Genomic DNA, 26,781 nt, shown 5'->3' on the forward strand with positions numbered 1-26,781 from the left:
CTCCAGGGAATTCCCTGTTTAAAATTTTGATCACGAATGAATGTTGCATTTTGTCATGTGCTTTTACTGTATCTAATGATGTATTAGTTAGCTACTGTTGCTCAGCAAATTACCTCAGAAATGAGCAGCTTAAAACAATAATTATTTATTATCTCATGGTTTTCATGGATCAGGAACATAGGCACAGGCAGCTTAGCAGGGCGACTCTGACGCCACGTCTCTCACAAGGCTACCATCAAGGTACTACTGGCCACAGCTGCAATCATCTCAAAGGTAACTAGGTACAGATTCCCTTCCAAGCTCATTTAGGCGGATGTTGGCAGACCTTAGACGATCTAATTCCAAGCTTTTTGGTTTTTGATAGAATTCAGGTTCTTGCTGGCTGCTGGCCAAAGACCTCAGTTTCTTGCCACATGGACCTCTCCACAGAGCTACTCACAACAGGGCAGCTTGCTTCCCCAGAGCTGGAGAAGAAAGTAGAGCAAGACAGAAGTCACAGTCTTTTTGTAACCTAATCTCCAAAGAGATATCCAATCTCTTTTGCAGTATTCTATTGTTAGAAATGAGTCACTAGGTCCAGTCCACGCTCAAGGGGAAAAGATTACACAAAGGTGCAAATATGAGGAGGTAGGGATTATTTGGGGGTCATTTTAGAGGCTGCCTATCATAGTGAGATGATCATGTGGTTTCTGTCCTTTATTCCAGAGGGCAGTAAATCTCACCAGCTGCCTATTTTTATATGGCCACAAGTCAAGAATGGTTTTGGCATTTTTAAATGGTTGAAAGAAGATACTATTTTGTGACATGTGAAAATTAAATGAAATTAAAATCTCAGCACCATGCAATAAAGTTTTATTGGAGCACAGCCATGCTCATTTGTTTATGTATTGTCTGTGGCCACTCTGTAAAACATTGGCAATGTTTGTAAAACACTGGCAGAGTTGAGTAGCTGTGACAGAGACCATATGGCCAACAAAGCCTTAAATACTTCCTTATCCAGCCCCATACAGAAAAAGTTTGTTGATCTCTGCTTTATTCTACTAATTATTATGAACTATTACATTAACTGATTTTCAGATGTTATACCACACTTGTATTTCTGGGATAAATCCCAGTTGGTTAAGATCCAACCCTTTTATATGTTGCTGGATTCAGTTTGCTAAAATTTTGTTAAGTATTTCTGCATCTCTGTTCCTGAGGAATACAGTAGATTTCCTTTTATTGTGATATCTTTGTTTGGCTTTGACATCAGATATTTTTGGTATCAGAAAAATATTGGCCGGAGAAAACAAGTTATGAAGTATTTCTTCTTTTACTTCATGAGTGAGTTTGAGTATTGGTGTTATTTTTTCTTTAAATATTTGATGGACTCACCAGTGAAGTCATCTGGGCTTGGGCTTTTTTTGTGGGACAATTTTGAATTACTGAATGTACTTGCTATAGATCTATACAGATTGTCTATTTTTCTGTTGAGTCAAATTTGGTAATCTGTGCCTTCCCAGGAATTTATCCATTTCACCTAGGTTGTCTGATTTGTTAGTATGAAGTTATTTATGGTATTACCTGATAAACATTTCATCTGTCTTTTGGCTACTTAGTTCTCTCCTTTATTCCTGCTTTTGATAATCTGAGTCTTCTCTCTTATTTTCTTAGTCTAGGTTTGTCAATTTAAAAAACTTTTTTCAATGAACCAGCTCTTGGTTTCATTGATTTTATTACTGTTTTTGTTTCCTATTTCTCTGATATCCAATCTAATCTTTATTTTTTCCTTCTTTTTGCTTTGGGCTTTGCCCTTCTATTTTCTTAAAGTTGAAGGTTGTTACTGATTTGAGCTTTCTTTCTTTCCTCTTTTGTGATATAGGAATGCAGAGTTGTATCATTACCTTGGCTGAATCACGTAAATTTTGGTAGCTTTTCAGTTTCATTCAGTTCAAAATTATTTAGAAGCATGATGCTGAATTTCCAAATACTTGAGCTTTTCCCACATTTTGTTCTGTCATGAATCTCTAGTTTAATTCTCTAGTTCGGGTCAGAGAACATATTTTGAATGATTTTAATCTTCTTAAATTGATTAAGACTTGTTTAGTGGCCCAATCTATGCTCTATCCTGGAGAATGTTCCAGTATGTTTGTAAAGAATGTCTATTCTGTAATCATTGGGTGGAGTGCTCTATCTGCATAGTATGCATTTTTCCATCTGTTTACTTTCAACCTATTTGCGGCTTTGAATCTAAAGCATGTCTCTTGTAGACAGCACATAGTTGTGTCTTGCTTTTTGTTTTTGGCTGCATTGGGTCTTCGTTGCTGTGTGCAGGCTTCTCTAGTCGTGGCGAGCGGGGTCTACTCTTCGTTGCGGTGCGTGGGCTTCTCATTGTGGTGGCTTCTCTAGTTGTGGGCCACTGGCTCTAGGCACACGGGCTTCAGCAGTTACAGCACGTGGGCTCAGTAGTTGTGTTGTGGGCTCTAGAGCGCAGGCTCAGTAGTTGTGGTGCACGGGCTTAGTTGCTCCGTGGCATGTGGGATCTTCCCGGATCAGGGCTCGAACCCACATCCCCTGCATTGGCAGGTGGATTCTTAACCACCACGCCACCAGGCAAGCCCCGGGTGTTGCTTTTTAATCCATATTGATAATCTGTCTTTTGGGTGAAGAGTTCAGTCTGTCTACATTTAATAAAATTATTGATATGGTTGGATTTTCCCTCCCATTTTGCAATCCTTTTCTGTTTGCTTCATGCTTTTTCTGAGTTTGTTTTTCTGTGTCTCCTTTACTGTTTTCTTGTTTTTAAGTGTACTGTTTCAATTCCTCTGTTGACTTTTTACTTTTTCTTTCTCTAATTATTTTCTTATAGTCTGCTCATGGAATACCATATGTATCTTAATTTACCACAATCTATTTCAAAACAATAACTTAGGGACTTCCCTGGTGGTCCAGTGGTAAAGAATCTGCCTTCTAATGCAGGGGATACAGGTTCGATCCCTGGTCAGGGAACTAAGATCCCACATGCCATGGGGCAACTAAGCCCACGCGCCACAAGTACTGAGCCCATGAGCCTCAACTAGATAGCCCGTGTGCTGCAAACTACAGAGCCCATGTGCTATGGAACCCACACTCCACAACTAGAGAAAAAAACAACCCGCACACCACAACTAGAGAGAAGCCCGCGCACCACAACTAAAGATCCTGCACACCTTAACAAAGATCCCACATGCCACAACTAAGACCCAACACAGCCAAAAAAATAAAATAAATTAAAACAAGCATAAAGCACAAGCATGTTGCTTCAATACATAATGGTTCCCTCCTCTCTCCTTTGTGCTATTATTTTCATATGTTCAAATATATTTCATATATTACCTCTCTATATATATTATAGACCTAACAATACCATGTTATAATGATTGCTTTATACAATCTTCTATTTTCTAAAGAAGTTAGGAGAAGATATGAAAAAATCAGAGTCTTAGATTTACCCACATATTTACCGTTTCCGATGCTTTTCATTTACCAATTCCTATGGATCCGAGTTACTGTCTGGTATTTATTTCCTTTCATCCTGAAGGGCTTCCTTTACTATTTCTTGCCAGGCATATTTACTAGGGACAAATCCTCTCCCTTTTCGTTTATCTGGGAATGTCATTATTTTGCCTACATTTACAGAGGACAGTTTTGCTAGATACAGAATTCTTGTTTTGTTCCTTTCAGCACACTGAGTATGTCACGTGGCTCTGGTTTCCATTATTTCTGATTAGGTCACCCATTAACCAAATATTCTTTTTGTATACATGAATTATTTTCCTTTTGCTGCTTTCAAAAATTTCTGTGTTCAATTTTCAACAGTTTGGCCCTCACATGTCTAGGTATGGATATTTTTATCCTTCTTGGGGTTCACTGAACTTCTTAGATCTGTAGATTAACGTTTTTCATCAAATTTGGGAGGTTTTCTGCCATTAATTTCTCACTTTTTTTTTTCTTCCTGCCTCTTTCTATCTTGTCTGGGATTCATTCACATTCTACTCTTGATGTTGTTCCACAGGTCTCTGAGGCTCTGTCCATTTTTCTTTAATCTTTCTGTTCTTTAGACTGGATGGATAATTGCTACAGATCTCTAAATTTATTATTTTTTAATATTTGTTTATTTTTGGCTGCATGGGTCTTCATTGCTGCGCAAGGGCTTTTCTCTAGTTGCGACGAGTGGGGGCTACTCTTTGTTGCAGTATGCAGGCTTCTCATTGCGGTGGCCTTTCTTGTTGCAGAGCACAGGCTCTAGGTGCGTGGGCTTCAGTAGTTGTGGCACATGGGCTCAGTAGTTGTGGCTCACGGGCTTAGCTGCTCCGCGGCATGTGGGCTCTTCCCAGACCAGGGATTGAACCCGTGTCACCTGCATTGGCAGGCGGATTCTTAACCACTGCGCCACCAGGGAAGCCCTACAGATCTCTAAATTTATTGACTGATTACCTGTTTTTCTGGGGTTTTTTCCCTCTAGCCTTATTGACATGTAATTGACATATAACATTATGTAAGTTTAAGGTATACAATGTGATGATTTGATACACATATATGTTGTGGAATGTTTACCACAAGAAGGTTAGTTAACACACTGTTTACCTCACATAAATACCATTTTGTTGTTGCTACAGTGAAAACATTTAAAATCTACTCTCAAGTATACAATACAGTACTGTTAACTATAGCCATCATGCTATGTATGTTTTAGATACTGTATTTCCAATTCTAGAGTTTCCATTTGGCTCATATTTTACAATTTCTTTTAATTGATATTCTCTATTTAACAAGTTATTATTATCATACTTTGCTTTTGAAAATTGGGTATATAATTAACATGTAACATTATATTAGTTTTAGGTGTACAACAAAATGATTCAATATACACATATATTGCAAAATGATTACCACAGTAAGTCCATCCATTACTACGCACGGCTCCAATTTCTTTTCTTGTGATGAAAACTTAAATTTCTTTCTTTCTTTCTGGCTGCGTTGGTTCTTCGTTGCTGCGCACGGGCTTCTCATTGCAGTGGTTTCTCTTGTTGTGGAGCACAGGCTCTAGGCGCACAGGCTTCGTAGTTGTGGCACTCAGGCTCAGTAGTTGTGGCTCTCAGGGTCTAGGGCTCAGGCTCAGTAGTTGTGGCACACAGGCTTAGTTGCTCTGCGGCATGTGGGATCTTCCCGAAGCAGGGCTCGAACCTGTGTCCCCTGCATTGGCAGGCGGATTCTTAACCACTGCGCCACCAGGGAAGTCCATGAAAACTTTTAAGACCTACTTTCCTTTAATTTTTAGAAATCTGATTTCAGTGTATGTAACGTGCACATATTTTTATTAAGTTTATCCTTAAGTATTTTATGTTCTTGGATGTTACCACGAATGTTGCTATATTTAAAATTTCATTTTCCATTTGTTCGTTGATGGTTTACAGATACAGAATTAATTTTTGCATTTGGCCATGTTTCCTGTGAACTTGCTAGAACCCTATCATGCCATTTAAAAATTATTTTCTAATCTGTATGACCCCGCTTTTTCTTCCCTTATTGTACTAGGTGGACTTCCAGTACAATGTTGAATAGATGTAGTAGACCTAATATCCATGCTTTGACCTTAGGGGGAAATGTTCAGTATTTTATGACTAAATACAATGTTAAAATTAGGTTTTTCATATATACAAGTTATCAGGTCGAGGAAGTTACCTTCTCCTAGTTTGTTTAGAGATTTTATCCTTAATGGGTGTTTAATTTTGTAAAATGCTTTTTCTGGATCTATTGAGATGATCATGTGATTTTTCTTCTTTGATCTGTTATTAAGTTGGAACTTAATAACACTGACTGATTTCGCATGTTAAAACAACCTTACATTTCTGAGATAAATCCAAATTGATTATGATTTATTACCCTTTTCGTATGTTGCTGGGTTCAATTTGATAATATTTTGTTACGAATTTTTACAAGTGCATGTGGGATATTGGCCAGTAGTTTCCTTTTCCTGTAATTTTTATTTTATTTTTGATATCATGGTAATGATGATCTCATATAATGAATTAGAAAGTTTTCCCTCCTCCTCTATTTTTTTGAAAGATTATTCCTTTCTAAAATATTCAATAGAATTCAGTACTGTCCAAGCCTAGAGGTTTTTGTTTTTATTTTTTGGTGGTAAGGTTTTTAATCACCAATCCAGTTTATAAAGATATAAGGCTATTCAGATTTTCTATTTCTTTACAGTTTTGGTAATTTGTGTCTTTCAAGGAAATTATCTATTTCATCTAAGCTGTCAAATTTATTGGCATAAAATTGCTCACAACATCCTCTAATTAACTTTTGAATCTGTGTAGAAACTTTAGTGAGATTTCTTTTTACAGTCTTGGTACTGGTGATTTGTGTCTTCTTTTTTTTTTTTTTTGCAGTATGCGGGCCTCTCACTGTTGTGGCCTCTCCCGCTGAGAAGCACAGGCTCCGGACGCGCAGGCTCAGCGGCCACGGCTCACAGGCCCAGCTGCTCCACGGCATGTGGGATCTTCCCGGACCGAGGCGCGAACCCGTGTCCCCTGCATCGGCAGGCAGATTCTCAACCACTGCGCCACCAGGGAAGCCCCTGTGTCTTCTTTCTTGACTAATTTCGACAGAGGTCGATCCAGCTTATTGATTTTATTTCAAAGAAACAGCTTCTGGTTTCATGGATTTTTCTCTACTCTATGCCCATTTTTTATTTCATTGATTTCCACCATTATCTTTTTTATTTCCTTCCTTTTACTTATTGTAGATTTACTTTTCTTTCTCTAGTTTTCAAAGGTGGAAGATTTGATTTTAAACCTTTCTTTTAAGATAAGCATCTACAGGACTTCACTGGTGGTACAGTGGTTAAGAATCCGCCTGCCAATGCAGGGGACACGGGTTCGATTCCTGGTCCGGGAAGAGCCCACATGCTGCAGAACAACTAAGCCCGTGTGCCACAACTACTGAGCCTGCGCTCTAGAGCCTGCGAGCCACAACTACTGAGTCCATGTGCCACAACTACTGAAGCCGGGGCGCCTAGAGCCCGTGCTCCGTAACAAGAGAAGCCACCACAATGGGAAGCCCGCACACTGCAACGGAGAGTTGCCCCCGCTCGCTGCAACTAGAGAAAGCCCGCGTGCAGCAACAAAACCCAACGCAGCCAAAAATAAAATAATTAAAAAACAAAAAAGTTACCCAGTTGTAACCTCAAAGAAAGCAATAAAATAAACAATGTGTACCCTGTGCTTGGACTGTCTTCTACTTTCCCTCATTCAAGCAATTCTAAAGAGCCCATCTCTTTCATGAGGCCTTTTTGAAAAACAGGAGGATCCACTGACTAATCCTGGCCACTCCCTGTGTAAACATCTTCTTCACCTTCCAATAGGCAACAATTTCCCTACATAATATTTAAATGTTATTTGATACATGTTATTACCAATAGATCCTTAGGCTGAATGTTTTTTATGTCGACCTTCTTATGTCTATTGGGTCTGTGACAGTAAACTCTGAAGGATGGAGGATTATGCTTTCTTTCTTTTATATTGTGACTGACACAAGACACTGTACTTTTAAAGAGTCATTAAATAAACACTCTATATTGATTAAGCTATGTTTAAGATTTTACATCTTTTTATAGCATCACCTGTTTATGTGTCTTTTGAATGATAGCTACTAGTGTCTTTTTGAAATATAGGTAGTCCTATATTAGTATTCCCTACTGCACATTCACTGACTACAATTTTAAGTTTTCTTTTAAAAATCAAAACAGAATTTGAGCCAAATTCTAAAATAAGTATCTTATTCTATTTTTAAATTTAAACATCTTTCCTCTATAAAACCAAAATGAAATTTGCTAAATATATTTAGTAGTCTGCATTAAAAGCTAGCATAGGCAGGACACAAGAGGCTGTGACTTACCCTTCTAAAACATAAAATACTTACGCATCTGTAGTCTTTGTACACCCATTGAGATTCAGTACTTCAATGTTCCTACAGTTTTGTGCAAAGGTCCTTTACAGGAAAGAAAGTGAAGGGTTTGAGGTGAAACGGGCACAATTCTCGGCATTAAAAAAATAACAGAAGATACCAATAGTGGTAATAATGGATATTACTGGTACAAAATGGTACAAAAAGTTGTTCACAATTACGAATAAATTACTTTTCAACCATAAACTTTTAAACATCAATCTTTTTGTCAACCAAAGTTAAAATTATCCTAACTTCGAGTAAACAAACTTAAAAAAATTTACTCAAAGCTCCAAACGAACCATTTATAATATGGGGAATCTGGCTTTTTGGGGGGAGCACTTGTTCTTGTTTTATTCTCAAAACCACACATCCCACTACTGGGTATTTGTGTTATAAGCAGTGAACGTGTATTTGGGTTCAGAATAGCTTAGGAATATGAAAACTATTCCAGCCTTTTCTGGGTGAGGCAGTGCTGTGTTTGGTGCTGTTCTTCACTTCAGTCAAGAAGATGAGTTAATCGATAGCTATGTTTTTACCTTAATGCATTGTCTCCTACTCCGAGACACCCACGAAGACTTAGCTTTCGTAAAAAGCCCCCACACCTTTTTGAAATATTCTCCACTACCCGGCCCTGTAAAAAAAGAAGACAGGTATACAAAGGTAAGCCGCCACATCGTTTTTGAAAAGACCACATCCTCGTTTTTAAGAGACTTCTACTCGTTTTAAAGACCTAATTAAATCAATATGAAAATTTCAACTTACTGGGAGAAAGCTTTCCTGATTAACCCATCTACTTGAAACATACCTAAACCCTATATTGTTATTTACTTTGTTCCTCTTGTAAGATACCCTGCATTTGAGGAAATGGTGCTCTGTAGTTCTCTTATGCCACTATATCAATGTAGATTCCCCTCCTGCAGCCACAGGACATTAACTCTCTCTATTATTTCTGTGTATTTACTATAGTACTCTAAATACAGCAGAGACTCAATGAACACTTCACAAAAGCTTGCTGAATGGTTTTGTAGGCCAGGCTGCTTTAAATATTTACATCCATGAAGATCAGAGAATTGTGAAAAACAGAAAAATCCAGCACGTCGGTGGGTATCATTTTAAAAGTACTTTATGGGACTTCCCTGGCAGTCCAATGGTTAAGACTTCGCTTTCCAATGCAAGGGGTGTGGGTTTGATCCCTGGTTGGGGAGCTAAGATCCCATATGCCTCGTGGCCAAAAAACCAAAACATAAAACAGAAGTAATATGGTAACAAATTCAATAAAGACTTTAAAAATAGTCCACATCAAAAAAAAAGTCTTTAAAAAAAATATTAAAAAATAAAAGTACTGGGCTTCCCTGGTGGCGCAGTGGTTGAGAGTCCGCCTGCTGATGCAGGGGACACGGGTTCGCGCCCCGGTCCGGGAAGATCCCACATGCCGCGGAGCGGCTGGGCCCGTGAGCCGTGGCCGCTGAGCCTGCGCGTCCGGAGCCTGTGCTCCGCAACGGGAGAAGCCACAACAGTGAGAGGCCCGCGTACCGCAAAAAAAAAAAAATAATAAAATAAAATAAAAGTACTTTATGAAGATAAAATAAAGTTCATGTGAGGTTTTTTTAACTTCTTACATGGATTCTCAAGACCACTAAGTTCCACTAGAACTTAAAAAAAAAACAAACCCAACAGAAAAAATAGCTACATCTAAATCTAATTTAATCCTTATAACACAGTGAGGAAGCTATTACTTCCACTCTCCAGATGAGATAACCAAGGACTACAGAGCTCAAATTCAGGTTAAAATAATTTAAGCTTAAGCCATTCTTCTCCATTTTAGAGAAAATAGGCAATACTAAGAGATAAAATATGGGGGAGAAGTGAGAAGGGAAAAAATCTCTCCCCAATAAAAGTAATCCAATTCATTCTCTACAAAAACTATCTATAGGCTCCCCCAGAACCCAGAATGCTCATCAAGAAGAATTTATGCAGATATCATGCTCCAGTAAATTAACTCCACTTATTTTTAAATAAACAAATATGAAAAGACTTCCTTAAAAAGAGCAAACAAAGGTTCACATTTCCACCACAAAAATAAAAACAAAAATGAGTCCTATTAAAACTAAATAACTCAGTATTATTTCAGTAAAATAATTCTGCTCATTCTCAAAAACTGAACCAGTTCTTGGGAAAATTGCAAGCTCCCATGAAGTTCAGATGCGCTGAAATGAACAGTCTCTCTCTCCAGGGAAAGGAGATTTATGTGGTTGGGGCTAATCTGTCCTATATGCTGCAATTACATTCTAACGAGAGAGATGGGGCCACACACCACGCAGTCATACCTCGATATCCCTCTGGAAATCAAACAGGTCAATTCGCTGCCAGTTACTGCCATCCAGAGCCAGAACATTCCAGGCCTATTTTGAAGAAGAAGAGACAGAATGAACAGAAGCTGAAATGAAGGGGAAAAGCTAGCAAAATTCAAGTTCACAATTCAACCTACTAATGATTGAAATTGACCAAAAAATTTCTTAGCACCTCCACCATTAACTCCCCAAAAGTCAGTCTTATTTCTGATTCATACTTTATTCTCCAAGTAGATTATCTCATAAATGAGTGGGTACAGAAATTAGTAGCTATGAAAGATCTTACATTAGCGGGCTGGGGAAAGAACAGGTTGTGATAAGTATCACAGCCGGAAACTGTTTTCTAACTTGAGTTTCCAATCTCAAAATGAGATAATCCAGCTAATGAAAAGCAAGTCTGTTACTCTATCCCTCAACTAGGAACGAGGTGAGTGTGAAACCAAAGAAAGAAGATGGCACTCTGAATGTAGTGTGTTCAATACATATGCCATGTTCAATAAAAATATGCTATTCATAGCATCACTTGTTTGGACCCAAAACTGTGATATGGTGACCTGGGATTCACAAAAGACACTATCATTTCTCAGTATACATGACAGAGACTTAATGCTTTCCTCATTACCAATTTGCTCACTCAGGCATGTTTTTCAATTGGTCATCTTTTCCTTCAACTTGATTCAGTGGTAATTTTAAACACTGAAAGTTTTAAGACTTCTCATACATTTCTTTAATTACCTAAAGGGAGGCAAGAAAGCTTCCAAGATTTTCAACCTTTCAGGATAAGGTGAAAAATGACTCCACTAAGAGTTAACCTTTTGCGGATCGTTCTGTATTTTAATCAGAAAGCCTTTAAACGTTTTCCCTACTAAATTTAAAGTGTAAACAAAAGTCTTAACACTGTTAAGTTATAAACTTAGAATATTATCTCTTACTACAACAATTCAAAACACAGATTCGATACTGAAATTCTAAAACGGAAATTAAAGATACACTTATAAGCCCCAGGTAACTATCACACAATCAGTAAGAAAGATGTCAGGGGTATGAGGGTTAACAAAAATATTATTATAGAAATCTTTAAGGTTTTCTCAGGATTTCGATGTTACTTTTCTTTTTGTGGCTTCATATTTTTCCAACAGTTTCTTAAATGGCTCCATGGGAGACAAGAGATAAAACCTTTAAAGATCATATGTTTATTAGATTCTTAGGCTAACTCTATCTCTGATTTGATACTTCTCATTTCCTTATACTATTTTCTTCAGCAAGCAGGACACATGCTACAGTGAGACTAAAATTAGGAATGACAGGTTCCTCTCTAGAGTTTTTGTTGTTGTTTTTTTTTTTTAAAGCAAATTAACTAAATACTTCAAGTACAGAGAATAACAGGCTAACTACCGATGTTCCAATTGTACAGATGTAATGAAAATTGGCATTCTGCTTCCTTTTAAGTTAAAACACATTAAGAAGGAAGAGGAACCTGAACATGAAAACAACAATTAAAACTCACTCAAATCAACATTCTTGAGATGAGACTCTGCAACCAAACAGGTTAAGACACTGGTCTGGGAATTTTGTTTCTCAATGATGACCTCAGCTTCATATGGAGACAAAAAAGAAACCCCACTCATTTGTACCAGCCATGACTAAGGCAACCACTCAGGTACCAGGAACAGAACTGTCATGAATAGAAATCATCAAAATATGCCTGATTGTTTCTTAAATAGCTGAGATACAGATTTAGTATGGCTTTTAGGATGTAGAAATTACATTAAAGTTAGCAAGATGAGGTGGATTTTCTATGGCAAGTTTTGTGGGGGTTTTTTTTTTAAGGAAATTGGTGATGGAAATTTGAAGGAAAACCTGGGTCCACTTAACAGAGGTAAACACAATACTCTGATGCTGAGTATTGTGATATAACCATATTACATACTCAGCACCTAGGACTATACCTGGTACATAGTAGGTTCTCAATAAGTATTTGTTAAACATCAAAAAGCCATTGTCCAGTTTATAAAAAGATGATAACTGTATGTACTCATTCATTTTATTATTATATATCTGTATTACAAAAGAGACTATGAATGATTCATAAAGCAATTTTCCCACAACAGAGATTCTATTCTTAATACTAGTGGCAGCAATAAGATTATGTCTCACTGTTTTGTCATAGTAATGTCAATTGACAAAAATGGATAAGTAAGAGTAATGCAGAAACTGACTCTGAGAATGGAATTTGGTTTGCTCTACAATTTCTTAAAAATTAAATTCTAGCTATAACCTTTTGAGAAAAAAATATAGGGAGATATCAAGAGCCTTCCATGTATGTACATAAAATGAATAAGGGAAACATAATGAAATACTATATTATTACAGTTCTGAGTAAAGCCTATTCTTTTAATTTGCATGTTTAGTGCTTTTTCCTTGAAAATGTTTCTTCTGTTTATATTACACAAATAGTCAAGAATTTCAAAAAATTAAAGTTAGAGATAGTACATATAGTAGAATTCCACTGTAGAATTAACATGGGTTTGGGTATCCCATGGGTGAAACCACAACCTTGGAAACATAACATACAACTACCATCTGAAGTAAATAGTCGGCCTACTACAGAAGCTGATTATCATTAATGTCAGGAAGGGATGCTCTTGTAATCATGTCAGCCATTCTTACCCTGGAGACCTGAGCACAGCGACACAAGGTTACAACATCCAGAAAAGAAAATATCCTAAAAAGAGACGGAGGAAAACTTTATTATATGATGAATTACTTTCTCTTGATTTTTCCTTATAAATAATTGGCGATGTTAACACATGCACAAAAGGGCAGATGTTCTTTAAACAATAACACAAAAAGCTGGGGCAATTTACAATACTGCCCATAAAAATGTAGGGGGAAAAGGTAATCTTTTACTTGATAATGTACGTGTAAGTACCATAACGAGTTCATTTATTCACATCAAGGGATGATAAAATATTTCTGATACTTTTTAAAGTAAAAAACCAATTTCCACATTCTGGTTATCAAAAGAAACAGGCTAGGGGATGGTTATGTTTATAAAGAATTTTACAGCTATGAAGGAAAAAAGATAAAATATTGGTAAAACCTAAAACTGAGCAACTATAAAATGTTAAATCTCTATATATTTAATTCCAATTTGGGAAATTATAAAACTCAGTTAACACATCAATGTCAGGACACACCACCTAAAATTCTTCTCAGTCTTAGAGAGGCTAAATATTTATTTTGTAGCGTTATTACTTGAAATAATTAATTTGCCTAAAGGACGATAACTCTCTATACCATAAACCACCTGTAAAAACAGCTCAGAGCATCCTGGGAATAAAGTGAACGGGTTACTTGTGCCTACAGTTCTCCTTACTCATGAATCCCCTTAAAGATCATTTGATCTGAATAACAAGTAAAGCTCTTGTGCAGGTGGCAAAAGGTACAACATAGCGTATACTTTAAAGATGATATTCCTTGAGATAGCTGGAGTGTTACAAAATGGAGGTCAGGAAGCATTAATCTGGAGACGAATGAAAGCTACACTTTCTTTTCCGTTATTACTCTGAGTTAGCTTAATAGAGCAAAATTTTGTTATTTAGTGATTAGAGGCTGTCAATCACATTTTAGAACTTGGAATAAACTGAGTTAATAATTACATCAGACAAAGTTATATGCATTTTGTAAATAAAGTTTTTTGAAACTCTTTAAAATTTGGGTAATATACATAACATTAAACTTACCATTTAACCACTTTTAAGGGTATAGTTCAGGAGCATTTAAGTACATTCACACTGTTGTGCCACCACCACCACCATCCATCTCTAGAACTTTCTCATCTTCCCAAACTGAAACTCTGGACACAGTAAACAATGACTCCCCATTTCCCTCTCCCCCAGCCGCTGGCAACCACCACTCTACTTTCATTCTTTACGAATTTGGCTACTCTAGGTACTTCATATGAGTGGAATCACGGTATTTGCCCTTTTGTGATGGGCTTATTTCATTTAGCACCAATGTCTTCAAGGTCCATCCAAGTTGTAGCATGTAGTATCAGAATTTCCTTCCTTTTTAAAGCTGTATACCACATTTTCTACATCTGTCCATAGACGGAAACGTTGAAACTTTCTTGTTCCCCTGAGGCAGACTTGCTACCACCCTGATGGCTCTCTTTAATAAAATAAATTTCAAATGGCGGAGGAGGAACCAAGTTGGTGGAGTAGAAGGACGTGCTCTCACTCCCTCTTGCAAGAACACCAGAATCACAACTAGCTGCTGGACAATCATCAACAGGAAGACACTGGAACTCACCAAAAAAGATACCCCATATGCGAAGACAAAGGAGAAGCTACAATGAGACGGTAAGAGGGGCGCAATCACAGTAAAATCAAACCCCATAACTGCTGGGTGGGTGACTCACAGACTGGAGAACACTTATACCACAGAAGTCCATCCACTGGAGTGAAGGTTCTGAGCCCCACGTCAGGCTTCCCAACCTCAGGGTCCGGCAACGGGAGGAGGAATTCCTAGAGAATCAGACTTTGAAGCCTAGTGGGAACTGATTGCAGGACTTCGACAGGACTGGGGGAAACAGAGACTCCACTCTTGGAGGGCACATACAAAGTAGTGTGTGCATTGGGACCTAGGGGAAGGAGCAGTGACCCCAGGGGAGACTGAACCTGACCTACCTGCTAGTTAGTGTTGGAGGGTCTCCTGCAGAGGCAGGGGGGTGGCTGTGGCTCACCGTGGGGACAAGGACACTGGCAGCAGAAGTTCTGGTAAGTACTCCTTGGCGTGAGCCCTCCCAGAGTCCGCCATTAGCCCCACCAAACAGCCCAGGTAGGCTCCAGTGTTGGGTTGCCTCAGGCCAAACAAGCAACAGGGAGGGAACCCAGCCCCACCCATCAACAGTCAAGTGGATTAAAGCTTTACTGAGCTCTGCCCACCAGAGCAAAAGCCAGCTCTACCCACCACCAGTTCCTCCCATCAGGGAACCTGCACAAGCCTCTTCAGCCTCATCCACCAGAGGGCAGACAGCAGAAGCAAGAAGACTACAATCCTGCAGCCTGTGGAACAAAAACCACATTCACAGAAAGAAAGACAAGATGGAAAGGCAGAGAGCTATGTACCAGATGAAGGAACAAGATAAAACCCCAGAAAAACAACTAAATGAAGTGGAGATAGGCAAACCTTCCAGAAAAAGAATTCAGAAAAATGACAGTGAAGATGATCCAGGACCTCGGAAAAAGAATGGAGGCAAAGATCAAGAAGATGCAAGAAATGTTTAACAAAGACCTAGAAGAAGTAAAGAACAAACAAACAGAGATGAACAATACAATAACTGATATGAAAACTACACTAGAAGGAATCAATAGCAGAATAACTGAGGCAGAAGAACAGATAAGTGACCTGGAAGACAGAATGGTGGAATTCACTGCTGCGGAACAGAATAAAGGAAAAAGCATTAAAAGAAATGAAGACAGACTAAGAGACCTCTGGGACAACATTAAACGTCAACAACATTTGCATTTCCCCTTCTGGGGTCCCAGAAGGAGAAGAGAGAGAGAAAGGACCCAAGAAAATATTTGAAGAGATTATAGTCAAAAACTTCCCTAACATGGGAAAGGAAATAGCCACCCAAGTCCAGGAAGCGCAGCGAGTCCCATACAGGATAAACCCAAGGAGAAACACGCCAAGACACATAGTAATCAAATTGGCAAAAATTAAAGACAAAGAAAAATTACTGAAAGCAGCGAGGGAAAAACGACAAATAACATACAAGGGAACCCCCATAAGGTTAACAGCTGATTTCTCAGCAGAAACTCTACAAGCCAGAAGGGAGTGGCAAGATATACTTAAACTGATGAAAGGGAAGAACCTACAACCAAGATTACTCTACCCAGCAAGGATCTCATTCAGATTCGATGGAGAAATCAAAAGCTTTACAGACAAGCAAAAGCTAAGAGAATTCAGCACCACCAAACCAGCTCTACAACAAATTTGCTAAAGGAACTTCTCTAGGCGGGAAACACAAGAGAAGAAAAGGACCTACAAAAACAAACTCAAAACAATTAAGAAAATGGTCATAGGAACATACATATCGATAATTACCTTAAACGTGAATGGATTAAATGCTCCAACCAAAAGACACAGGCTTGCTGAATGGATACAAAAACAAGACCCATATATATGCTGTCTACAAGAGACCCACTTCAGACCTAGGGACACATACAGACTAAAAGTGAGGGGATGGAAAAAGATATTCCATGCAAATGGAAATCAAAAGAAAGCTGGAGTAGCTATATTCATATCAAATAAAATAGACTTTAAAATAAAGAATGTTACAAGAGACAAGGAAGGACACTACCTAATGATCAAGGGATCAATCCAAGAAGAAGATATAAAAATTATATTATAAAATATATGCACCCAACATAGGAGCACCTCAATACATTATAAAAATATATGCACCCAACATAGGAGCACCTCAATACATAAGGCAACTGCTAACAGCTATAAAAGAGGAAATCGAAAGTAACACAATAATAGTGGGGGACTTTAACACCTCATTTACACCAATGGACAGAGCATCCAAAATGAAAATAAATAAGGAAACACAAGCTTTAAATGACACAATAGATAGATTTAATTGATATTTATAGGACATTCCATCCAAAAACAGCAGATTACACTTTCTTCTCAAGTGCGCACGGAACATTCTCTAGGATAGATCACATCTTGGGTCACAAATCAAGCCTCAGTAAATTTAAGAAAACTGAAATCATATCAAGCATCTTTTCTGACCACAATGCTATGAGATTAGAAATCAATTACAGGGAAAAAAAATGTAAACAACACAAACACATGGAGGCTAAACAATACATTACTAAATAACCAAGAAATCACTGAAGAAATCAAAGAGGAAACCAAAAAATACCTAGAGACAAATGACAATGAAAACACGACGATCCAAAACCTATGGGATGCAGCAAAAGCAGTTCTAAGAGGGAAGTTTATAGCTATACAAGCCTACCTCAAGAAACAAGAAAAATCTCAAATACACAATCTAACCTTACACCTAAAGGAACTAGAGAAAGAAGAACAAACAAAACCCAAAGTTAGTAGAAGGAAAGAAATCATAAAGATCAGAGCAGAAATAAATGAAATACAAACAAAGGAAACAATAGCAAAGATCAATAAAACTAAAAGCTGGTTCTTTGAGAAGATAAACAAAATTGATAAACCATTAGCCAGACTCATCAAGAGGGAGAGGACTCAAATCAATAAAATTAGAAATGAAAAAGGAGAAGTTATAACAGACACTGAAGAAATACAAAGCATCCTAAGAGACTACTACAAGCAACTCTATGCCAATAAAATGGACAACCTGGAAGAAATGGACAAATTCTTAGAAAGGTATATATAACCTTCCAAGACTGAACCAGGAAGAAATAGAAAATATGAACAGACCAATCACAAGTAATGAAATTGAAACTGTGATTAAAAATCTTCCAACAAGCAGAAAGTCCAGGACGAGATGGCTTCACAGGTGAATTCTATCAAACATTTAGAGAAGAGCTAACACCCATCCTTCTTAAACTCTTCCAAAAAATTGCAGAGGAAGGGGCTTCCCTGGTGGCGCAGTGGTTGAGAGTCCGCCTGCCGATGCAGGGGACACGGGTTCGTGCCCCGGTCCGGGAAGATCCCACATGTCGCAGAGCAGCTGGGCCCGTGAGCCATGGCCGCTGAGCCTACGCTTCCGGAGCCTGTGCTCCGCAACGGGAGAGGCCACAACAGTGAGAGGCCCGCGTACCAAAAAAAAAAAAAAAAAAAAAAGTTGCAGAGGAAGGAACACTCCCAAACTCATTCTCTGAGGCCATCATCACCCTGATACCAAAACCAGACAAAGGTACTACAAAAAAAGAAAATTACAGACCAATATCACTGATGAATATAGATGCAAAAATCCTCAACAAAATACCAGCAAACAGAATCCAGCAACACATTAAAAGGATCATACACCATGACCAAGTGGGATTTATCCCAGGAATGCAAGGATTCTTCAATATATGCAAATCAATGTGATACACCATATTAACAAACTGAAGAATAAAAACCATATGATCATCTCAATAGATGCAGAAAAAGCTTTTGACAAAATTCAGTACCCATTTATGATAAAAACTCTCCAGAAAGTGGGCATAGAGGGAACCTACCTCAACATAATAAAGGCCATATATGACAAACCCACAGCAAACATCATTCTCAATGGTGAAAAACTGAAAGCATTTCCTCTAAGATCAGGAACAAGACAAGGATGTCCACTCTCACCACTATTATTCAACATAGTTTTGGAAGTCCTAGCCACTGAAACCAGAGAAAAAAAGAAATAAAAGGAATACAAATTGGAAAAGAAGAAGTAAAGCTGTCACTGTTTGCAGATGACATGATACTATACACAGAGAATCCTAAAGATGCCACCAGAAAACTAATAGAGGTAATCAATGAATTTGGTAAAGTTGCAGGATACAAAATTAATGCACAGAAATCTCTTGCATTCCTATACACTAATCATGAAAAATCTGAAAGAGAAATTAAACACTCCCATTTACCACTGCAACAAAAAGAATAAAATACCTAGAAATAAACCTACCTAGGGAGACAAAAGACCTGTATGCAGAAAACTATAAGACACTGATGAAAGAAATTGAAGATGATACCAACAGATGGAGAGATATACCATGTTCTTGTATTGAAAGAATCAATATTGTGAAAATGACTATACTACCCAAAGCAATCTACAGATTCAATGCAATCCCTGTCAAATTACCAATGGCATTTTTTACAGACCTAGAACAAAAAATCTTAAAATTTGTATGGAGATATAAAAGACCCCGAGTAGCCAAAGCAGTCTTGAGGGAAAAAAAACGGAGCTGGAGGAATCAGACTCCCTGACTTCAGACTATACTACAAAGCTACAGTAATCAAGACAATATGGTACTGGCACAAAAACAGAAACATAGATCAATGGAACAAGATAGAAAGCCCCGAGATAAACCCACGCACCTATGGTCAACAAATCTGTGACAAAGGAGGCAAGAATATACAATGGAGAAAAGACAGTCTCTTCAATAAGTGGTGATGGGAAAACTGGACAGCTACATGTAAAAGAATTAAATTAGAACACTCCCTAACACCATACACAAAAATAAACTCAAAATGGATTGAAGACCTAAATGTAAGACCAGACACTATAAAACTCTTAGAGGAAAACATAGGAAGAACACTCTGATATAAATCACAGGAAGATCTTTTTTGATCCACCTCCTAGAGTAATGGAAATAAAAACAAAAATAAACAAATGGGACCTAATGAAACTTCAAAGCTTTTGCACAGCAAAGGAAACCACAAACAAGACAAAAAGACAACCCTCAGAATGGGAGAAAATATTTGCAAACGAATCAACGGACAAAGGATTAATATCCAAAATATATAAACAGCTCATCCAGCTCAATATTAAAGAAACAAACAACCCAATCCAACAATGGATTTAGGCAGGAGACCTAAACAGACATTTCTCCGAAGAAGACATACAGATGGCCAAGAAGAACATGAAAAGCTGCTCAACATCACTAATTATTAGAGAAATGCAAATCAAAACTACAATGAGGTATCACTTCACACCAGTTAGAATTGGTATCATCGGAAAAATCTACAAACAACAAATGCTGGAGAGGGTGTGGAGAAAAGGGAAGCCTCTTGCACTGTTGGTGGGAATGTAAATTGATACAGCCATTATGGAGAACAGTATGGAGGTTCCTTAAAAAACTAAAAATAGAATTAACATATGATCCAGCAATCCCACTACTGGGCATATACCCAGAGAAAACCATAATTCAAAAAGACACATGCACCCCAATGTTCACTGCAGCACTATTTACAATAGCCAGGTCATGGAAGCAACCTAAATGCCCATTGACAGACAAATAGATAAAGAAGTCGTGGTACATATATACAATGGAATATTACTCAGCCATAAAAAAGAACGAAATTGAGTCATTTGTTGAGACGTGGATGGATCTAGAGACTGTCATACAGAGTGAAGTAAGTCAGAAAGACAAAAACAAATATCATATATTAACGCATGTATGTGGAACCTAGAAAAATGGTACAGATGAACCAGTTTGCAGGGCAGAAGTTGAGACACAGACGTAGAGAACAAACGTATGGACACCAAGGGGGGAAAACCATGGGGGTGGGTGGGTGGGTATGGTGGTGTGCTGAACTGGGCGATTGGGATTGACATGTATACACAGATGTGTATAAAATTGATGACTAATAAGAACCTGTTGTATAAAAAAATAAAATAAAATTCAAAAATTCAATAAATAAATAAATAAAATAAATTTCCCACCTTTAAAAATACTGATTACAAATCATTCCCAAATAAATATATATACCCCCAGGTACCTCAATTCCTAAAACAGTAAGTTTATCTAATGCAACAAACCTTCTTACACTGCTTAAATGCTGCTGCTTTTTCCTGTCATCCACTATATAGTGCCTTTATGTGGAGCTTCATAGTCTAAAGATCCTGTTTCTGCCAAATTACCACTAATCCCTGAGCAATTTGTATAAATATAATATTACACATGGCGGGGGCACAGGAGAGAAATTTTAGATAACGATCCTAGTTAGACTTTAGTAAACTTTCAACAGACAGATTCTTTACAAAATAAAGATGGACATGAAACCTCAGGCTATAGGTCAAATGCAGACCTAGGAGACTCTCTGAAGCACATGCCCCAACAATCATAATTTCATTCTTAGAATGTACTGCCTGGGGTACTTAATGTCAAAATTCCCATAAGTTGGCTTTTCACCTGGGTTCGACATTATGATACATTAAAAAGAGAGAGAGAAGACAAATACAGTCGCTGTGCTCCTCTGTCAAGCAATAAGAGCTTGGACTCTCCACTCCTGATTTGGCTCCCTGGTATGTGATAAGCCTCTGTGCTTAAATCCCTTCTACCACTCCACAAGCAGTCTGTCTAAATGTCTGCTATTATTTAGTAGCTTCTGACTTCTATTTATTCTACGTACTTGACAATAGAGACAATTACCTTTAGAAACCCAAATATAAGGATTGATGGGATAAGCTGCCAGAGTTTTAGTCACAGTGATTGGGGGGGTGGGTGGGGATGGAGGATGGAGAGGAGGAGGTTCACAGTGACCATTTATTCTTCTAAATATGGTAACATTAACTTAAATAAAAAACATCACTATAAGTATGTATTTGTAAGATAAATCAAGGGGAAACGACAGTGACATTTCTATATGATAGGCCAGAACAATAAAACATTATACTTAGAACGTTCCTGCTTTTCATCATCTTCAGCCTTGGTACCTTACACTTTAACCCTTTACATAATTCCTTCTTGAGGACACCTATTATCCATAACCAGAATGGTTATGATCAAAGAGATAAGAAAACTGACACAGAATGAAAGGTCTTTTATTGTTGAAGGATCCTGCTTGACTGCTTCAATAAAAGTCCTCCTCCTTCTCTTATCAACAGATTGTTGAAAAACCGGCCTAGCTTTGAGGCAAAGTGGGCCTCACCTTCCCCACTCACACAAAAAGACTTTGGCCAGGTCTCTGAGACATTATGTGGAAGAAGACGGGGTCTGGTTATAAATAAATCTATTGCTGTATAAAGAAAGAAACAAACAAACAAACAAAAAACCAAACCCTTAATACTAGATTCTTGGAGAACATGGAGCTGGCTGCTAAAGTAAATACCGAGAGTAGATTTGGGGATATGGTTACCCATGGTATGGTTCTGCAAAAAAAGATTTACTCCCAACTTCCTTTGGCTTGACAGTCTTATGACAAAAATCCCAAACCTTCTTGAGCAATACCTCTTAATATAGTTCTGTTTATTAAATAAATTTAAAAAGCATAGCATGATCCTGGAGAAGGTATAACAAAATAAGTAATTCCATTCATATCATGGGGATATCTATGGGTACGACTCTTTTGGAGAGTAGTTCAATAGTACCCATTAAAATAAAAAACACAGGGCTTCGCTGGGGGTGCAGAGGTTAAGAATCCGCCTGCCAGGGCTTCCCTGGTGGCGCAGTGGTTGAGAATCTGCCGGCCAATGCAGGCGACATAGGTTCGAGCCCTGGTCTGGGAAGATCCCCTATGCCGCGGAGCAACTGGGCCCGTGAGCCACAACTACTGAGCCTGCGCGTCTGAAGCCTGTGCTCCGCAACAAGAGAGGCCGCGACAGTGAGAGGCCCACGCACCGCGATGAAGAGTGGCCCCCGCTCGCTGCAACTAGAGAAAGCCCTCGCACAGAAACGAAGACCCAACACAGCCATAAATAAATAAATAGGTAAATAAGTAAAGAAAGAAAGAAAGAATCCGCCTGCCAATGCAGGGGACACAGGTTCGAGCCCTGGTTTGGGAAGATCCCACGTGCCGCGGAGCAACTAAGCCCGTGCACCACAACTACTGAGCCTGCGCGCCACAACTACCGAACCCGCACGATACAACTACTGAAGCCCACGTGCCTAGAGCCCGTGCTCCGCAATAGAGAAGCCACCACGATAAGAAGCCTACGCACTGCAACGAATAGTAGCCCCTGCTAGCCGCAACTCGAGAAAGCCCGCACACAGCAACGAAGACCCAACACAGCCAAAAATAAAATAAAATTTAAAAATAAATAAAATAAAAAACACAGACACTACATCCTGTAGAAGCAAAAGTATGAGTAAAGATAGTTATCAGAATGTTTATGGCAGCATTATTTGAAATATCAAAAAGTTCGAAAATGACCTTAACATACATCAATTAAAAAATGCTTAAATATATTATGGTACAAAAAAAAATTTGCACTTTGCAGCCATTTAAAAGAATGAGACAGAGCTACATGAACGGACCTAAAAAGATGTCAATGATTATTAAATGACAGAAACAAAAACAAGTTGTAGAACAGTTTTTATATGTTTTCATTTTTGAAAAATATAATAGGTACACATGAACACATGCATGTAAGCATTGTGCATATTATATATCTAAATATAAGAGGATATATGTTAGCTTTGTGGGGAAAATAGGCTTTTTGTGGGGGGGGTGTTGAGAAAGTGGAACAAGGAAGCCATTTGTTTACGATTTTTCATTTTTTAAAAAAGTGCTGGGCTCATGAGTGATTTATATTTTATTTGTTAAAAAAAATTTTTAAGGCACTAGATGCAGATCTTTGGCCACATGAGTGTTAAAGCCTGCTCCGAATGTAGAATTCTGATACTTGTCTACTGTCTGACAGAAACTATACTATATTTTCAAAGTTGCAAACCTATTCCTCATGAGACCATCGGTTTGCAGGACTTGTTCATTAAAACTATACGCTAGGGCTTCCCTGGTGGCGCAGTGGTTGAGAGTCCGCCGGCTGATGCAGGGGACACGGGTTCGTGCCCCGGTCCGGGAAGATCCCACATGCCGCGGAGCGGTTGGGCCCGTGAACCATGACCGCTGAGCCTGCGCGTCCGGAGCCTGTGCTCCGCAATGGGGGAGGCCACAACAGAGAGAGGCCCGCGTACCGCAAAAAAAAACCAACAACGATATGCTAGTGTCTTTATTAGCAGACTACAGATGTAGGTTTGCTACGCTCCTGTTTTACTGGGATGTATCATCTTAGTTGTAGTGGCTGGACACTCAACTAAAAATGGGTGGTCTACTACTATGGGAGGGAAATGTAACATGAGTAAAGTCTCTGCCTCCAAAGAAGCAAAAATGCAGATATGCCACGTGGAAAAAAAAAAAAAAAGAATCCTGTGGAATATAATTTACATTCTAGGAAAGGGAAAATGTGTTTCTCATCATTGGCATTCTTGAAAATGCTCCTGACATATGGATGAGTGAAAAACACAGGTTGAATAAGAGCATGATGCCATTTAAGACAACTGATAAGAGGACTTCAGGTATAATTATGACATTGTAATTAACCATGATCTTGTGAAGAATTCTGCCAAAAGCAACGTATGCTACCTGTAGCTATAATGGACTTATTTGAGTTTGACTCTTTAGACAAGAATGAGTTGTTATATATTAAGTTATAAAAGTTCTCTGTACTTGCTTAGTTATTAATGTGAACACAAAGATAACATCTTCCATATTACTAACTGAATCAAAGCTGGTACACATAATCTGCTACATCAGATAATCTTCAACCTCCTACTGTGCTTTGGTCCCCCATTCCTTTTAAACTTGAACATCAATGCAAAATCACTCTTAAATAAACCAGATGCACAACCCTGGCCATAAAGGAGAGAAAACTACGTCTCCTACTCACTTTTGAAATGACCTTATTTCAAATAAGAAAATACGAAGAGGAGACACATCAGACAATTGGTCTTGTTATCCAGTTACTTACAGTTAACTGTTATTATTTTTTTTAGTTTTAATTTATTTATTTCATTTTATTTTTGGCTGTGTTGGGTCTTCGTTGCTGGGTGCAGGCTCTCTCTAGTTGCGGCGAGGCAGGGCTACTCTTCGTTGCGGTGCACGGGCTTCTCATTGGTGGCTTCTCTTGTTGCGGAGCACGGGCTCTAGGAGCACAGGCTTCAGTAGTTGTGGCACGTGGGCTCAGCAGTTGTGGCTCGTAGCCTCTAGAGCGCAGGCTCAGTAGTTGTGGCACACAGGTTTAGTTGCTCCACAGCACGTGGGATCTTCCTGGACCAGGGCTCCCACCCCTGTCCCCTGCGTTGGCAGGCGGATTCTTAACCACTGTGCCACCAGGGAAGTCCTTAACTATTATTTTAACCAAGGTTATATTCAGCAGAAATTATGCAAACCTAATCTATCCATATCTGGTAATCCCATGTACAAGATGTGACCATATGAAATCTGTGACTGATTTAGCCATGGAATTTTAACTACCAAATCTAAGTAAACTCCCATTTGAGAAATTTCTCTTAGAAACCAGTGCTAGGAAGCACTCTGTTTTTATGGAATAATATGTATTTTTCTTCTTTTCTGTTAAGAATGACATTTCATTTACGCTATCAAGGAGTTTAAAGCTAAATTTGAGATCCATCTATAGCAACTACGTAGGCTCGTACAAGGGTGCATCTGTTTACTTTCTGGCTTTGGTTTTCTACTTTTCTTTACATTTCTCATGATTCTGATTATTTATTTGTATTTATTATATTTGCTCCCGATCTAAGCTACCCCAGATGCTCTGGAGACAAATTAAATAAAGTAAATAAAAATCAAATAGGTTTCAGTTATAGCTGACATATTGATTTACATATATTAGATTAAGATACACATGAAATATTGCTAACTCATAAGACATCAATCACCTTAATATAAAATATTTAAGCCAAGAGAGAATATGTAAGAGTACAATTGTCTGGACGTATGGCCAAACCTCAACATCTACCATGTACAGCTCTTTTCTAAAGAGTTCCACATCAACTACCAGGTGATGATGCCAAGCTGGTATCTGTCTGAACCTGGTTGGACACCTGACCCAAAGGCTGCCCATCTACAGGACAACCACTAGGCTATATATGATGTTTTGGCCCCAAAGCTCTTTATTTCAGTGTCTGAGAGGCCTTGTGTTTCCTTCTGGTTTCCTTATTTCCCACGGGTAGTGGTAAATCCAAAAGAGCTAAATATAATACAGTGTCTCATGGCTTTAGTTACTATATATATGTTGATGACTTCTAAATCATGCTGATAAGCTTTAGACTTGTATATACATCTGCCTTTTGACAGCTCTACTTTGATATTTTCAATTATCAAAACTGAACTATTTTCATTGTTTTCCTCCCATTAGTCCTGTTTCTCCACCTACTTTCTTTATCTTAGTGAGTATTCCCACTATCTACTTAGTAGAAGGAAAAAAACTTGCGCATCATCTTTCACTCCTTTCCAATACATACCCCCACTGACAATGCGTCGAATCAACCAGCAAATATGTCGCCAAACGTTAACTCTTAAAAATCTCTTGATTGAGTCTATTTTCTCTCTAGCCTATCACTATCATGAGGTTCAGGCCATCACTTTCTCCCAATAAAGGGCAGAATTTTTTGTTTCAAATTTTATATAAGTAAAAATGTATTATGTAATTGTATATTTTACCACAACTATATTTATTATTACACATTTATTATAAATTATATTACTTACTATAAATTAAAATAAGTTTATCTACAAGTTATATACACATGAGGAAATTCACAAACCATAAAATTTACCATTTTAAAGCACACAATCCAGTGAGTTTTAGTATGTCCACAATGGTGTGCAATCATCACCACCATTAATTTCAGAACATTCTCATCGCCCCTAAAAGAAACCTTGTACACATTAGCAGTCACTCCCCATTGCCCCTTTACTGCAGCCCCTGACAACCCCTATCTCCATGGATTTATCTATTCTG

At 38.2% G+C, this 26,781-nt stretch overlaps 1 protein-coding gene across 4 annotated transcripts in view; it reads right to left on the reverse strand.

The window, feature by feature from the left end:
* Positions 1-26,781, reverse strand: part of FBXL20 (F-box and leucine rich repeat protein 20) — a 114,540-nt gene that overhangs the window by 22,984 nt on the left and 64,775 nt on the right. For all 4 annotated transcript variants that reach the window (XM_027094416.1, XM_027094415.1, XM_027094413.1 and 1 more), the window contains exons 3-6: positions 12,993-13,047; positions 10,299-10,373; positions 8,508-8,602; positions 7,945-8,013 (exon numbers count right to left, since the gene is read on the reverse strand). In XM_027094416.1, the coding sequence (XP_026950217.1) occupies positions 7,945-8,013; positions 8,508-8,602; positions 10,299-10,373; positions 12,993-13,047 (294 nt within the window). The remainder of the gene's footprint in view (positions 1-7,944; positions 8,014-8,507; positions 8,603-10,298; positions 10,374-12,992; positions 13,048-26,781) is intronic.

The sequence above is a fragment of the Aethalodelphis obliquidens genome, unplaced genomic scaffold (genome assembly GCF_003676395.1).
Source record: "Aethalodelphis obliquidens isolate GAN/ISIS:26980383/991018 unplaced genomic scaffold, ASM367639v1 scaffold89, whole genome shotgun sequence".
Lineage (NCBI taxonomy): Eukaryota > Metazoa > Chordata > Mammalia > Artiodactyla > Delphinidae > Aethalodelphis > Aethalodelphis obliquidens.